Source organism: Chenopodium quinoa, unplaced genomic scaffold, assembly GCF_001683475.1.
Source record: "Chenopodium quinoa cultivar QQ74 unplaced genomic scaffold, ASM168347v1, whole genome shotgun sequence".
In the NCBI taxonomy this organism is placed as follows: domain Eukaryota; kingdom Viridiplantae; phylum Streptophyta; class Magnoliopsida; order Caryophyllales; family Amaranthaceae; genus Chenopodium; species Chenopodium quinoa.
In genome coordinates, this window is record NW_018744072.1 from 2,457,793 (window position 1) to 2,473,630 (window position 15,838).

Genomic DNA, 15,838 nt, shown 5'->3' on the forward strand with positions numbered 1-15,838 from the left:
TGACTTTGGGAAGCTTCTTGTAGGCACTTGTCTATAGAATCGTCTGCTTCGAGTAGACCTCGCTGAAATGCTGCTTCTTGAAATGAAGAATATTTTATACTGTTGAAGGTCAAAAAATAATCAAAAGAGATTGGACCACAAACAATTGTGAGCAATAACCACAAATAAAAGCGTTCACCTTCTGATAGATTCGCATGTACCACACGTCCGATCGCAGCAGTTGCTGATCGACGACGTCGCCAAAATTTTTCACTTTTTTTTGCATGCCATTTTATAATGTTGAGGAAATTCTTGGCACAGTAATGTGCGAGCAAAGGAATCAACTTGGTTCATCTAAAAAAAAGCAGTTAGCATAGTTCGTTGTCTGTATGAGTCAGATGCAACAATTTGTAACTTTTCTTGTGCACGAAATGTCACAGTTTGCATATTTGGCAAATGTACTTGCAAAGAAAATGTTTTGGTGTATACTATTTATAGGAAATCTAAAAATACGCCAAGCAGCTTCTAGGGGTGATATCCATCGTGCTGTTTGAAATGAAGAGATCTCATCACCTATGCTTATGTCGTTTGGGTTAGATAAAGAGAAAACAACCCGATCTTGACCTTTGTATATATACTTATACAGATATTTAACTTCTTTTATTGTAGAACACACTTCTACGTTTATATGACAATCATATTTTGCAAGTAAATATGGATTATATGGTATATTATCAAGTTGTACTCTATGTACCATATATTTTTTTTCCATCATTACGACGTCGATATTAGGGTATGAATTATGACCTGTCGATGTCGTCTCAGAAAAGCTTCGAGGGTAATGGTTTTTACACTTTCCATCTCGCATGCATACGTTTCCTAGGTTATCATTTCCACAAGGGTCATGCATCATATGCTTTAAGACAGCTTCATGAAGATGAGGGTTAGTTTTTTGTTCAGGTATTTTTGCGTAGACATGCTCATCATATTGGTCTGAAGTTCTAATCTTAGATGCTGGATCTAAAATGATGAGAAAGTGTGTGGTGGTAATTCCTCTTTTTGGAATCCAATTACGTAAACATATGTTGCTACCTCGCCAAACAGTTTCTTTTGGACAATATCTTTTTTCAATTCAGTTAATTTCGCATGGAAAACTAGCGCAATTAGATCAGGTCTGTTTTGCCCTTCTTTGTGGGGAAGCAATTCGTCTGTAATTTCAGGCCATGAAGGGTTGCAGGTCATGGGTAAGAAAATATCAGGTTTTCCATAGTGTTGAACTAAAGCCATCGCATCAAGGTATCTGCGCCTCATATCTCGTGGACCACCAATAAATGAAGGAGGGAGAATAAATCCACGCTCGATATTTGACCCGTGCAATACACTTGTGTTCAAGCTGTCGAGAATGCCTTGGTAAAGTTCAGCTGTGATTGTATCTTGGTTACGACGAATAAAATCTAGACGCGAAGTTTCGATTTTGATGTACATATCAACAATGTATTGTTGTAGTAAGCGACCACATCGCAGAAGAAAGGAATAATCTCGTATACGGATCTGTAATCGGTAGCAATAATACTCTCTGCACGAAACTTTTTTTTTTCAGACGCTGATGAGTGAAAACCTATATAAAAAAAAGGTAAAAAATACGTGATGTTATTTTTGTTGATTAAAATGTAATTTTTTCCTGATAAATTATTTAATAGGCAAACCTTGTTCTTCAACTTCTAGAAGATCGTCAACAGTTTGGACAAGAACTTCATTAATCGGAAACGTATGGCATTCCTGTCTTTTTTGATGCTTTGTTTTAAATCTATATATCTGTCTATGCCAACCAGTTTGGCAGTAAGGAAATAAAATAGGATATCGTAATGGATCATAGCATCCATAGTAATGTTGTATACAATGGTTTACACCTGAATGTGCGCGAACTACAATATTGCGCTGCAATGGACCAGATGTGCCTGCATCTTCCAACCAGATTGCTACCACTTGAGAAGAAGTAGGTGCATTGTGAGTATGTTGATCTTCACCTAGGTTAGATCGGATTATAATGAGACTTGTATCAACTATATTAACGTCTTTAAGTGACCGAAAAAATTGAACATACGGATTTAGCTCCATTAATCGCACTAATTGGCCAATAACACGTGGATCAAGATTCTTAAAAATTGATACACGATGTCGGTACTCAACATCCGTGTCATAGAGATATAGCAGCAGATATCGTGGTTTCTCATCATTTCGATGTATATCATTTACGTAATGATAAACTTGCCCTTGAACTCTAAATGTGTAAATACCATGATGTCTTTGCGCTAATTCTTTATCCTTCTTCACACCCAAAGATGTAAACGAAAACATATTGTTGTACAGAATAATATATTTACGAAAACTTTCGAAACTGCTATCCAACGACAGAAATAGGTTACAAAAAATGTCTGGCATATAGTTAGGAGCAAGTCAGATCTCCCCTTGGTTGCAACATAGGTTAATTGACTCATCTTTAAATAGTTTTGCTCCACAATGCTCACAAAGCGTCGACATAGGAAGAACATATGCACGTTTCGGAGGTCTTTTTATATTGTTTGTTCCGATTGTATTTGACAACTGTAGTATTTTTAAATAATAGGAAAAAAGGTAAAACAAAAGCAATACTTGAGAATAAAATAAATAAATTAATCATTGATATGCAATGGTTCACGATCATTTTTATTTGTGTAGCCTATTCAATACAAGTAGTTTACCATGTATAAGACATTAAACAGATCTAATTTAATTAGGTAGACAAAAAACTAATTCAGTTGTAAAAGATGGTATTACAATAATCTAAAGATGTATTAGCATTTATATTAATTTCTTTAAAGTATTTGCGTTTAAGTTAATTTCTTTGATATTATTTAAATATTTTGTTTGTTTATTGAATGATACATTCCTAAAATAATGGTTAGAAAGTAACTTTTTTATGAGTCTACATTATTAGTGGCTTTTACAATATCTAATCATATTAATATACATAAACCGTATTTTTTTTTGGTGTGGATTATGTACATCTTGATTATGCGTTATGATTTTTATTTTGATTGTAAACGTATATGATATATTTTTCGGGCTGTGCAATTTTTGTTTGTATATGTAAATTTTTATTGTACCATATTTTGGCAGTAGATAAGTAAATTAGTAGGCTTTGAAGATTGGTATGTCTATGAAATTTTTGATATGTTACAAAAAAAAAACTAAAAGAAAATTAAATAAATTTAAAATAACAGTTAACAATACTATACATAAAAAAATAATGAATACTCTAATTCACAATACATAGCAAAAATTTGAGAATCACAAAATATTCCACATAAAAGAACAAATTTCCGTACAAAGTATGGACATTCCGTTGTTATTTTAAAAAAAGTACTAACAAATAAAAAAACAAAATAATGGCCTTCAAATTGTCTACTAATACCGTTATTACTTGTAAAGTATATGTAAAAGGGGCATAGATGTAGGCCCGTATAATTCCAAAAAATATCCTAAAAAAATTCAATAGACCTAGCTCAGTATATATATATATATATATATATATATACACTTTAATTATTCATATAAATTATGTTTAACCTTGATTGTTGGCCCTTTTGTAAATTGAATTATTCAAATTTTTTCTTTATTTATTTGAAAAGAAAAAAAATCAGCAAAAGGTCCCAATAGAGTTTTGTCTTTTGCCACCATTCTAGCCTAAGAAATGACACACTTGAAAGAGAAAACGTTGACATAAGATGTCAAATTGCAAACAAGTGAACAAGAATCATGTTGTTAATATAGGAACAAAGATTATATAACTACTAAAATTATGCTCAACCTTCATTCGTACTTTTTTTATTTTAATTTTTATTTTCATATAATTTATCTTTTCCGACTCATTTTTATATTTAAGAATGAAAAAGTATTCTTTTCAATTCAAAATTTTTCTTTCCATTCTCTTATTTTTTTTTTTTTATATTTCTTACCTATTACTTGACATTTTATTTTATTCCTAATATACAATACTCATTATACAATGCCAGAATCTATAGTTTGCAAATTGGTGAGATGAAAATTCATAGTTAATAAGTTTGTAAGTATTTGTTTTGGTAGTATAGTACGTGTAACTTCTCTATAAAATCTATAGTTTCCTAGTTGAATTTTTCATATAAGTTATCAATTTATTACTTCCCTTAGTTGAACTACAGAAAATTGGGAAACTTATTGTATACGAGTATACATATTTTATTTATAATATAGTTGTGGAATAAATTAAAATTTATATTTTAATTTACCGTGGGCTCTTCTTTCATAAACCTATCACTAAAATTGAAAAGTTCTTCATTAATCAGGAAGTAAATGATTAATCAAGTATTCGTTTCTATTCTCAGTAATGGTGCATCATGCATCAGCAATTTTTATTTTTATTTTTATTTTATTAATATAGATTATAGCTATTTGTAGTTGTATTCATTTCTATTCTCCTAATCCCATTAGTCAAAGTACTTTTCATAGTTGCATGCAGCAACTTTAATCTATAAAACTCTAGTGATCTTTCTCTTTCCTGTTTTTCATTGTCCTGTCAATTTAGGCACCTACTTTGTCCTTTATAAAAAAACCTTTTATTTTTTTTTAAAAAAATTTCTTTCGTTTGAAAAACCCACAACTTTTCCAAAAGCATTCAAACAATCATATTTATAAAATTACCATTTCTATATACAAATGCACCTAAAAAATAAAAGTACCCATATTCCAACATAGTAAAAGTTTAAGCCAAGATATGTTTTATAATATTTTAGATGCAATTTCAGAAAGTTGTAGTAACGCAAAGAAATGTAAGAGCAATATTGACGAAGAAGAATGTGTTGGATTTTAATGCATCAATTCTTGATAGATTTGATGAATTGGTTGGTAAAAAGGTGTCATTTCAGCTTGGTAGCTTTGGTAATGCCGACTCAGGTAATCTTTATTGTTGGTCACATTTTATTTTATTTTTCAATTTTGTTAAATACATGCAATATTATTTTTAATGCAAATCTAAAATTATAAGTATTTATATACTTTAGTATATTTATTATAATTATTGATCTAATGATTTACAATCATTAAGGTGTTGATGTAAAGTCAATTTTTAAAGAAGAATAATAAAATTATTTTTATTTTATATTTTAATTCCATATTGCTAGCCTTTTGCTATTTGTGGAACAATTAATCAATTTTTTTTCACTTTTTCTTGTAACTCTGCATTCTCGTGTTGGTTGTCTTGTAAATGTACTAATTTTTGCTATTTTTTCATCTGTTTTCCTCTTTTTTTTGCCACCATAAATTCTCTTAGTTTAACTTTAATTTCAATGTCAAGTATATCCTTTGTTGCATTTTTACCTACAAAATTGTTAGGTGAAAGTGATTGGCATGTGCAAAGATATCCAATGTTTTACTAATTTCAATTATACATGCGTCATTTTGTCCTTTAATAATTTTCTTTTCTTTTCTTTTTTTTTGGGAACCTTTTGTTCTTTAATTATATTCTATAAGTTTATTAACTTTCTATTGTTATGTGAATAAACATTAAGGGAAAGAGATGTAATCAATAGTCATAAAATTTCTATTTCAAAATAGATAACACAAATTACAATTAAAGATTATATATCACTACTAAGAAACAAGCAGCCAATATTTAATATATATAACCATAATAATAGGTAACAACTATCCAACCAAAAAAAAAATATCCATAGGTATAATATTAAATAAAATAATCATATTATCAACAGAAAAAAATTATTTAAAAACTTACCTTAAAGAACTTAATCTGCAAAAACTTCACTGAAATAATTTTTTGTGGTAATAACCTTCAATGCACAAAGATCCTATACAAATCAGAATGTATAACATAAAATTAATTAAAATATGTAAACGAAAATATAAGCTACTCATATTAGTATTAAAAAATATAATATAAACTATTCATATTGCTTAATCTTGGTCCACAATGATGAGTAACTTTAGGCGTCATTCGGATTAATTACTTGATTAGATGCATGCATCCCTATTGCCACTTAATTGATTATTTTATCCTATTAGTTTAAAAACTAATATTCATGCATTAAAAAGTTATAACTTCCTTCGGTATGTACTTGAAAATAATGTTCTTAACGGCACGTTAATGCCACTATATCTGTGACAAAAGCGAATTTTTTTTACACTTAAGTTTTATCTAATTATTATTATTATTTTATTTTATTTTCTAATCTCAATTTCCACATATTCGAATTTACAAGATAAAATGTTTATATATTTGTTACTAAAATAGGTTTATCTTTTGTTTATACTTATAATAATCATCAGTATATCATTACAATTTTTTTTTTTAATATAAAAATCATATATTAAGGCCATCTAAAAATAACAATTGCTAAATCCCTACAATAAGTATGTGTATTAAATTTTATACAATACGAGTTTAATAATACGACCTTACTGTGTGATGATCTAGCTGAACTTTAGAACGAAGAGAAGTGCGAATGCACTACAATTTGGTACCTAGATTTATGTAGATGTTTTGTAGATGAAAATGGAGTGAGTTGTTGTGCAGAAATTCCACATCTTGGTATATGGCAAAGACGTACTTATATACACAATCTATCTAAGATCCAAAATATGAACAATGCAATGGATAAAAGCAAAACAAAAATGCCAATTTGATAACCATGTTATATATCAAAAGAGAATAAATGTACAGTACTTTGATAACTATTAAGAAAAACAATTAAAATTTAAGTAATGTACACTTTACGGACCCAAAAAATTTCAAACAAAATAAATATAGTTACATAAAATAATTTACAACAATATTAGAAATAGGAATAGAAGTGTCTAATTAAATTGATAGTTGGTGCCTTATAAAAATAAACAATAATAATTGTTTCGGGGTTTTTTGATGTGTCCTGCGGGAGAGTTACGACTCCAAGACTGAGCTGTCGGATGCCTATACCTGCAAGATCACGAAGACTCCGGTTGGTAGGAGCTTCGCCTCCGACGATCAAGTTAGTATACGCACAGGAGGAAAGAATACGAAATAGGTGAAAAGCTTCTCGCTGATTGGGAGAATTCCGCAATTAATATTGCTCGGTAATAGTGTTTGTATTTATGAGTGAATGAATGCCCCATTAATGGGGTTTGCCCCACTATTTATAGTAGGGCAGACAAGTTCCCCATGGAGGGTACCAAGGACACGTGTCAACAGGGGAGCCCTGTCGACTAATGGCGATGCGCCTCGTGTCACCAGCCCATTGGGCCACGTATCTAGGGTAATTTTACCCTAAACATTTGCCCTTCACAGGTGCTGACGTGGCTGTGCCACGTGGCACCTGTGAAGAACTGTACTCTCTCTCTCTTTTTTTTTTTTTTTTTTTTTTTTTTTGAATCTCTTGGATTCTGGCTATTCAGGTGAAAAGGCGGGAGAAGCAGAAAGTGAAGAGTCGGGATTCTTCGCCTTCTGAGGAGGGGCCTATAAATAGGCAAACCCCCTCCCCGAATCCTCATTTACAAACTTTGCGAATTTTCTGATTTTTCGAGAGCATCCGGTATTTGAGAGTATTTGAGAGATAAAACACCGCATGATCATCCGGCTTTGAACCATCTGAGGGGTTTGATAACAAACGAAATTTGTATCTGCACTTCAGACAACACAGCCGACTCGAGAGACGCCTGTGTCTTTGCAAGCAATCCCACAAAATTCTCAGCGATCAAGCGGTTTTCTCCTTCTCTCTTCTAGGTACCACCTATATTCTTTCAAGCTATTCCATGTATTTTGTGTAGGGTTTCGTAGTGACCCGACACTACGCGGAAGGAAACCCACCAAGACCCGCCCCTTAATTAAAGCAATTAAACAAGCATAATAAACTTAATCAAACAAGATTAAGAACAAGAATTATACCTTTGACGCGTGCTTCGCTCCCAAAGAGCTCTTACTTCAAAAATCCCGAAAAGACAAGATCTCCGACGGATCGTATCCTCGACCCGACCCGAGCGTCCTAAGTCTTGAAGGTTAGTCAAGACCCGGACAAAATAACTATGAGTTTTACGAATCAAAGGTTTACTCTTTTCTTAGAGTTGCCTTTTTAATTCCACTCAAGGTTGTTCCAAATCCCAATACCAAGCTTGGTATTTATAGGGAAATGATCCCTTGATTTTCAATCTCCCATCAATGTGGGAGAGTTGGTAAAATGACAATTATTTAATTCCAAAATTAAATAATTAATCAACTCAATCACAAATCGACACTTGGCATAATTATAGAGAAAGCCAAGTGAGGACCAAGGCTTGGGGGGGGGGACCATTTCCTTGATCCCCAAGGCCATGTATTGGTCCCCACACACCATGCCCAAAACCGGGTCAAGGTGTGCTAGCTGGCTGCCAGCTAGTGTGCCAGCTGGGGTTGCCAGCTAGCGTGACCTTGCTGCCCAGCACCCAGCCAGCCAGCCAGTGCATGCTGCTGCTGGGCTGTGCTGGTGCTACGTACTGGCGCTGGGCGCTGCTGGCACCTAGTGCTGGCACTGGCCCCCAGCAGCCCCATGCACACACGCACACTCTTCGCGCCTCATCGCTAGCACAACCAGCATGCGTGATGCTAGCGAGCCACGCATGCTGCCCGCATTGTCCCTTGCACCATGCGCACACACGCCTCGCAGCCTCCTTCGCACTACCCACGCATCATGCGGCAGTCTTGATGCGTGGTGATGCTTAGCTGCTGTGCGAGGCCTAGCACCATGCTGGCGCCCAGGCCCTCGCATGTGGTGCGTTGCTTGGTGCTGCCATGCGAAGGCTAGCACACAAGCCACCACGCACATGGTGCGCCGTTGCCAGGTAGGCACCCATGCTAGCACTTGGTGCTTGCGATGGTGCTGCCATGCCAGGCACGCACGCAACACCCAGTGCTTGCCATGGTGCGCCTGGTGCCTGCGATGGTGCTGCTATGCCAGGAACGCACGCACGCAGCACCAGGGCCTGCGATGGTGCGCCTGGTGCGCCTATTGCTGGCGATAGGTGCCATATGCACCCAGGCACCCACGCTAGCATGCTGCTAGCTTGCGATGGGTGCCATGCGCACCCAGGCACCCATGCAAGCATGCTGCTAGCTTGCGATGGGCTTCCAGGGCGCCCCTAGGCTGCGATAGTGCCTAGCACACCATGGTGCGCCTAGGCTTGCGTTGAGATAGCCTAGCCTAGCTATGGCTACGCTCATACTTATCGATTGTGATTTTGCGACGTTCGGTCTCGACGCCCTAGGCTCGGTTTCCGACGTCTGTATTCGTAAAACTCTGTCGACTCATTAAATCCTTTCGGATTAATTCGTCATCTCGGATCGGTGATTTGATTGGGTTCGACCCGAAGGGTTCAGTTAAGATTAAGCTGTAAAATCAATTGTACCCTGATATTACTGATCGGAAGCGGCCTCCATCTAGGCATTCCGATCACTTGACCTTACTGAAGAATTAGCTCTGTAATAATTCTGAACCCTCTATAGGAAGAATACACTTGTTGAAAGGACATCATTCCTTTCATTTTCGCTTGAGTCTTTTGTTTATTTTCTCGCTTATTTGTCCCATAGTTAGATGGACCCTTTATACCCCCATCCGGAACATAATAATGAGACCAGCCGGTCTATTAGTACGGCTGAGTCTAGAACTGGAAACACCGATTGTAGCCCCTGGGATTTGCCTTGTTTATCTCCCAATCTGACCGTCTCCGTATCTGTGCAGGACACAATGGCCAGAACCAAGAAGACAACTGTGGACCCCAACTATAGAGGCGGTGGCTCTGACGAGTTGCCGCTTGATGAGAGGACCCCTAATGAGACAGCCGTGGGATCTCCCGGAGGTATTCCCAGCACACCTAGTGATGGAATCCTAGGTCTTGATCAGGGAGGCGGTGAGGAAGTCGCCTCCGTAGAACAAAGAAACTCATCTTAGGAGGCCTTTTCCTCCACCTCCGGCTCTGCTCTCGGTCTTGTAGAGAGCAGCTCTAGCTATCTAACACCATCCGTTGATAGCGAGGAGGAGGAGAGACCCTCCGGGCAAGCCAAAGGTGATCCATTGATGATCACCGTCTCCACAAAGGACAGGGCCATGATGCAGGACAATCTGGCTGACTTCGTCCTCAAACGGCCCCTAGGCACAGGATATAGAATGGTGGTCTCGCCTGTAAAGGGGACAATTGTTTAGGAGGATGACCAGCGCAATGCAGACGGATGGTTTGGCTGCTATGAGGCGGCATTCTTGGCGGCGCTCCGCTTCCCCCTTCACGACACAATAAAGGCCATACTAAGGGGGTATGGCCTGGGCATCTGGCAACTCACCCCAAACTCTTGGGTGAATATTCTTGGGTACATCGCCGCCTGCAAAATGCAGGATTTGAACCCTGGATGGGAGGCGTTTGCCCACATGCACTACCTGAGTAGGAGCCCAGGCGGCTGTAGAGTGTTAATATTGTGTATAGCTCATTTCCTATGTCACTTAATGTTTCTTCGTGAACTATAAGGTAAGATTCTTTGTCATCCTTATTACGTTCAGAAGTGTTTCTTGATCTCCGAGTTTGACTGTCAATAAGCAGATGATTTCTAAAATCCATCTGAGCACAACCATGCATTTTCACAGGCTCACTCTTCGAGCGACATTTTAAACAACAAAACATTTTCCCTATTGTTAGTAGGGGGACAATCCCAGTCTTGTATTGTAAGTTCTTCTTACTAAGAGGACATAGTCTCCCGAGTGTTCCCGTTATGATCCCCAGTTACGGTAGACGTTTGGAAACATCAAAGAGGCTAGTACTCAAACAAGAAAACTTCACAGTACTCATGGTCGGAGGAAATAAGTTTTGATAGTCATAATGAGAAATGTACTTATGACAAAATTTAAATTTTCTTAAAGTACTCTCATAGGTCTTATCCAGTACAGTTCTAAACTGTACCTGTGCAAATGATTTATGACCGTCACGTCCTCGCAGCACAAGAAACGGTGCTGTAAATCATACTACACACGAATCTATGGCGGTTATCAATCGTCCATATGTTAGATGACCTCGATTAGGGATACTTTTCGATTTAATATTCAATGTTTACTTAACAGGTGTTTCTTTATCCAAGACATGGTCTTGATACCCTGTTTGAATATTTCCGTAAATCGAATGGACTCATTATTTAATTCTAAACCACAATTAAATAGTAATGGAGTGAATGATAATTTTGCACAAAAATTAACTACTCCATTAATGAATGGTTTTAGTAAAGTGTCTTACATTAAATATCCTATTTAATTAAAACACATATACAGGGAATTTCAAAGCCAGTCTCCAACATGCTTGATTCCCATTGCCTCAACGTGTTTGTTGTGCTTCACTTGAGGCAAAGGTTTAGTCAAAGGATCAGCTACATTATCATCCGTGTCGATCTTACAAATTCTGATTTCACCTTCGGATTTCCATTCCCTTATCATGTGAAATCGCCTTTGCACGTGTTTGACCTTCTGGTGTTTTCTCGGCTCCATGGCCTGAGCGATAGCTCTATTATTATCACAATAGAGGTCTATCGGTCCCTTGATTGAGGGTACAACACCAAGTTCATTGATGAACTTGCGAATCAAAACAACTTCCTTGGCAGCTTCCGAAGCGGCCAAGTACTCGGCTTCAGTTGTAGAGTCTGCAGTGGTGCTCTGCTTGGCACTCTTCCAGCTGAACGCTCCTCTATTCAGACAGAATACAAATCCAGACTGTGACTTGAAGTCGTCTCTGTCAATCTAGAAGCTAGCGTCGGTGTAACCTTCAACAACCAGTTCTTTGTGGCCTCCATACACCAGGAATTTATCCTTGTTCCTTTTCAGGCACTTAAGGATGTTCTTGGCCGCAGTCCAATGCGCCTCTCCTGGGTTTGATTGGTATCGACTCGTTGCACTCAGGGCATACGACACATCTGGCCTTGTACATATCATGGCATACATGATCGATCCGATTAGCGAAGCATATGGAATCTGATTCATTCTTTCTCGCTCAACAGGTGTCTGCGGACACTGTTTCTTGCTGAGAGTTACGCCATGGGACATGGGTAAATGCCCTCTTTTGGCATTTTCCATGTTGAATCGAGCCAGTACCTTATCAATGTAAGTACTCTGGCTTAATCCAATCATCCTCTTAGATCTATCCCTGTCGATCTTGATGCCCAATATGTATTGTGCCTCTCATAAGTCCTTCATTGAAAAGCACTTTCCTAACCAGCCCTTTACGGACTCCAATAATTTTGTGCTGTTTCCAATGAGCAGTATGTCATCGACATACATGACTAGGAATGCAATATCACTCCCACTGACCTTCTTGTATACACAAGACTCATCTGGATTCTTGATAAAACCAAACTTGCTAATGGCTTCATCAAATCGCAGATTCCAACTTCTGCTGCCTTGCTTTAGTCCATAAATGGACTTCTTCAGCTTGCAAACCTTTCCAGCGTTGCCTGGATCGACAAAACCTTCTGGCTGTGTCATATACACAGTTTCTTCCAAAATCCCATTAAGGAAGGCGGTTTTGACATCCATTTTCCATATTTTGTAATCGTAATATGCATCAATCGCTAGGATGATCCGGAGGGATTTTAGCATTGCAACTGGTGAAAAGGTTTCATCATAGTCAATCCCGTGGACTTGTCTATAACCTTTTGCCACCAATCTAGCTTTGTATATCGATACATTTCCATCTTTGTCTGTCTTCACTTTGAAGATTCATTTGCAACCAATGGGTGTATAACCCTCAGGAAAATTCACCTAGTCCCAGACTTGATTTTCAGACATGGAGTCCATCTCGGATTTCATGGCCTCTTGCCATTTTGCAGAGTCGGGGCTCGTCATAGCTTGCTTGTATGTCGCCGGCTCATCACCATCCATGACTAGGATGTCCTGATCATCGGTTAAGACGATAACGAGGTATCTGTCTGGTTGAGATCTTTGCCGTTGCGACCTACGTAGGGTAATCGGTTGAGCATTTACATTGTTTGTTTGACTCTGACCAATCTTCTTAGATGCTTCCAAAGTATCTAGATTGTCAGTTTTGTCAGGTTTACATTGTTGCTCGTCCTCTCGAACTTCGTCGAGTTCGATTTTTCTCCCACTTGTCATTTTGGAAAGGTGATCCTTCTCCAAAAAGACACCATCACGAGCAACAAACACTTTGTTCTCGGATTTATTGTAGAAGTAATACCCTTTGGATTCTTTTGGATACCCCATAAAGAAACACTTATCCGATTTGGGGTGAAGTTTGTCCGAAATTAATCGCTTGACATATACTTCGCATCCCCAAATCTTGAGAAAAGACAACCCAGGAGGTTTCTTAGTCCATAATTCATATGGAGTCTTTTCAATAGCTTTTGATGGAGCTCTATTCAGTGTTAGTGCTGCTGTTTGTAGTGCATGTCCCTAGAACGAGATAGGGAGTTCACTAAGACCCATCATTGACCGAACTATGTCTAACAAGGTCCGATTCCTCCGTTCGGATACTCCGTTCCATTGAGGAGTTCCGGGAGGTTTCAACTCTGAAAGAATGCCATTTTCTTTCAAGTGATCGTCGAATTCATGGCTCAAATATTCGCCACCTCGATCCAATCGAAGTGCTTTAATTTTCTTGCCAAGTTGATTTTCAACTTCTTTCTGAAATTCTTTGAATTTCTCAAAGGATTCAGATTTATTCGACATTAAGTAGATATAGCCATATCTACTATAATCGTCGGTGAAAGTGATGAAATATCGGTAACCTTGCCTTGCGGGTGTGCTCATAGGTCCACATACATCCGTGTGTATTAGACCTAATAAGTCACTTGCCCTTTCTCCTAACTTGGAGAATGGCTGTTTTATCATCTTGCCTAATAAGCATCCTTCGCAATTTTCAAACGACTCTAAGTCGAATGAGTCAAGAACACCTTTTTGAAGAAGTTTCTTGATGCGTTTGATGTTAATGTGGCCAAGACGACAATGCCACAAGTAGGTTTGATTCGACTCGATGGTCTTAGATAGTGGTATCAACTTTTGTCTTATGTAAAACATGCAATTTAATTGAACATAAATTTGTAAGACAAACTTGAAACAACTATTGTCAAAAGTCTTACATTTGAAATTCCTAGGTGTCCAACACCGTGGATCATAATAAGTTCAAAGCATGATGAAAACTAGAAATAGTTTAATTACATGTCATAGACAAAATAGTGCATGCAAGAACGACCAAAAAACCATCTTCGTCGTCTTCTTGCTCTTGCACCAACACTTGATAAGCTTCTCACTTGGTCCCTGAAAAGGCAACATTAAGTGAGTCATACTTGGTATCCAATACCTATGATAAGCTTAATTCACAAGTGTTAAGGAAGATACCTGAGGCGGATGATCCATTCCTCTCCTCCTCTTCCCGAAAGAGCTTGCATTCTCTCTTGAAGTGGCCTTGCTCGCCACAGTAGAAGCAACGCATCTTAGCCTTAACCTTGAGATCCCTCCTTCTTGATGGTCTTTTGGTTGCCCCAAATGAGTTGACCCGGTGAAGAAGCTCCAGCACATTCTTCAAGGAATGTGTCTCCTTTGAATCAGAAATATATGCCTTTAATGCATCATATCTTGAGTGGAGTGAAGTGAGCAAAATATGACCAACCATTCCATCTTTTAGTGGAATTCCGAGGAGTTCCATGTACTTGAAGAGCCTAGTCATTCTTGCCACATGGGGTCGGAGGGGCATACCCGGTCTCAACTTAGTGTTGCAGACCGTAGACCAAAGATGGTACCTTTCTTTCGCAAGACAATCTTGATCCGATGGATTTACATTCATGTCCGTAAGTGACCTAGTCACTTCAAACAATAGTTCATCATTGTTGTAGTTGAAATTCTTAGAGAATCTCACACCGACAACATACCTTAGTCCTTCAAGGAATAAGTCCGGGAAAGAGAATGGAAGTTTTTCTTTCCATTCTTCCGGGATGGAGTTAGCCATGAGTTGTGACACTAATTTGCAGTCTTTCGATCATGCACAATAAGTTTCGTCACTCAAGAGGGTCTTGGAACAGAGAGTTGGGAGGGAAGTATCCAGAACATACTCCTTGGAACAACTTCGGAGAGTTCTCCTAAGTTCTTCTTCCCATTCATCAAGGTTTGTTAAGTTAAGCTTGATAGCTAACTTTTAGGGGAGTTTCGGGCACATTTGGTTGTTGTTTGAGTTACTTGCAGACATGATTCTACAATTGAAAGAATTTGAAGTGAAAAACCATTCATACATCAATAAGTTGAAATTTAAAGCGTTCATGCATATATTCAAACTTATTGAACATTTTATCCACGCAATTTTAGATTGTCCATTATAGGCGAGAATAAAATGATTCCGAGATCCCAAAGATCAAGAAATGGTTAAGCATGCTTTGGCTTGTCTTAACCATTAAATATCTTAAGGTAAGCAATCTAATCGCTAATAGCTCCAAGCTACTCTCGGTTTGATAAAATGTCGCATCTAATGCATACTTGATATTTTATCTCTTTTGCCACGACATCTAAGGACTCCTTACTGATATCGTTGAGCTTAACCAAGACAACTTGTATACCTAGTATACCTTACGTTTCTAGGGAAGTAGTGATGCCTCGCTTTGGCGTAATCCATCACGTACGCGCATTAGTTCGGTAAGTGTTGTTCTTGGAACGACAAATTTTAGCTCAATATTATTAAGGGACCTAGGGTTTCTATGTTGGTTGATTTAAGTGAACTTAACTAATCATCGCAACATAATAGAAATCTTAGACATGCATCTAGCAATCATATATAACAACAATATATATAA

At 37.6% G+C, this 15,838-nt stretch overlaps 1 protein-coding gene across 1 annotated transcript; it reads right to left on the reverse strand.

Moving 5' to 3' along the window:
* Nucleotides 1–999: 999 nt before the first annotated feature.
* LOC110691187 lies at nucleotides 1,000–2,337 on the reverse strand. The gene is made up of 2 exons (XM_021868104.1): nucleotides 1,686–2,337; nucleotides 1,000–1,433 (listed from the first exon to the last, which is right to left on the reverse strand). Exons 1-2 carry the CDS (start codon nucleotides 2,335–2,337, stop codon nucleotides 1,000–1,002), a joined length of 1,086 nt encoding a protein of 361 aa, XP_021723796.1.
* Between the last annotated feature and the right edge of the window lie 13,501 nt (nucleotides 2,338–15,838).

Bases quoted from the DNA above. Each gene is read 5' to 3' on its own strand.
- LOC110691187 (XM_021868104.1), bottom strand. From the start codon at position 2,337: ATGTTTTCGTTTACATCTTTGGGTGTGAAGAAGGATAAAGAATTAGCG. The intron at 1,434-1,685 runs GTTTGCCTATTA...CTTCGCGTCTAG, and splicing joins TCTAGAAGTTGAAGAACAAG to ATTTTATTCGTCGTAACCAA.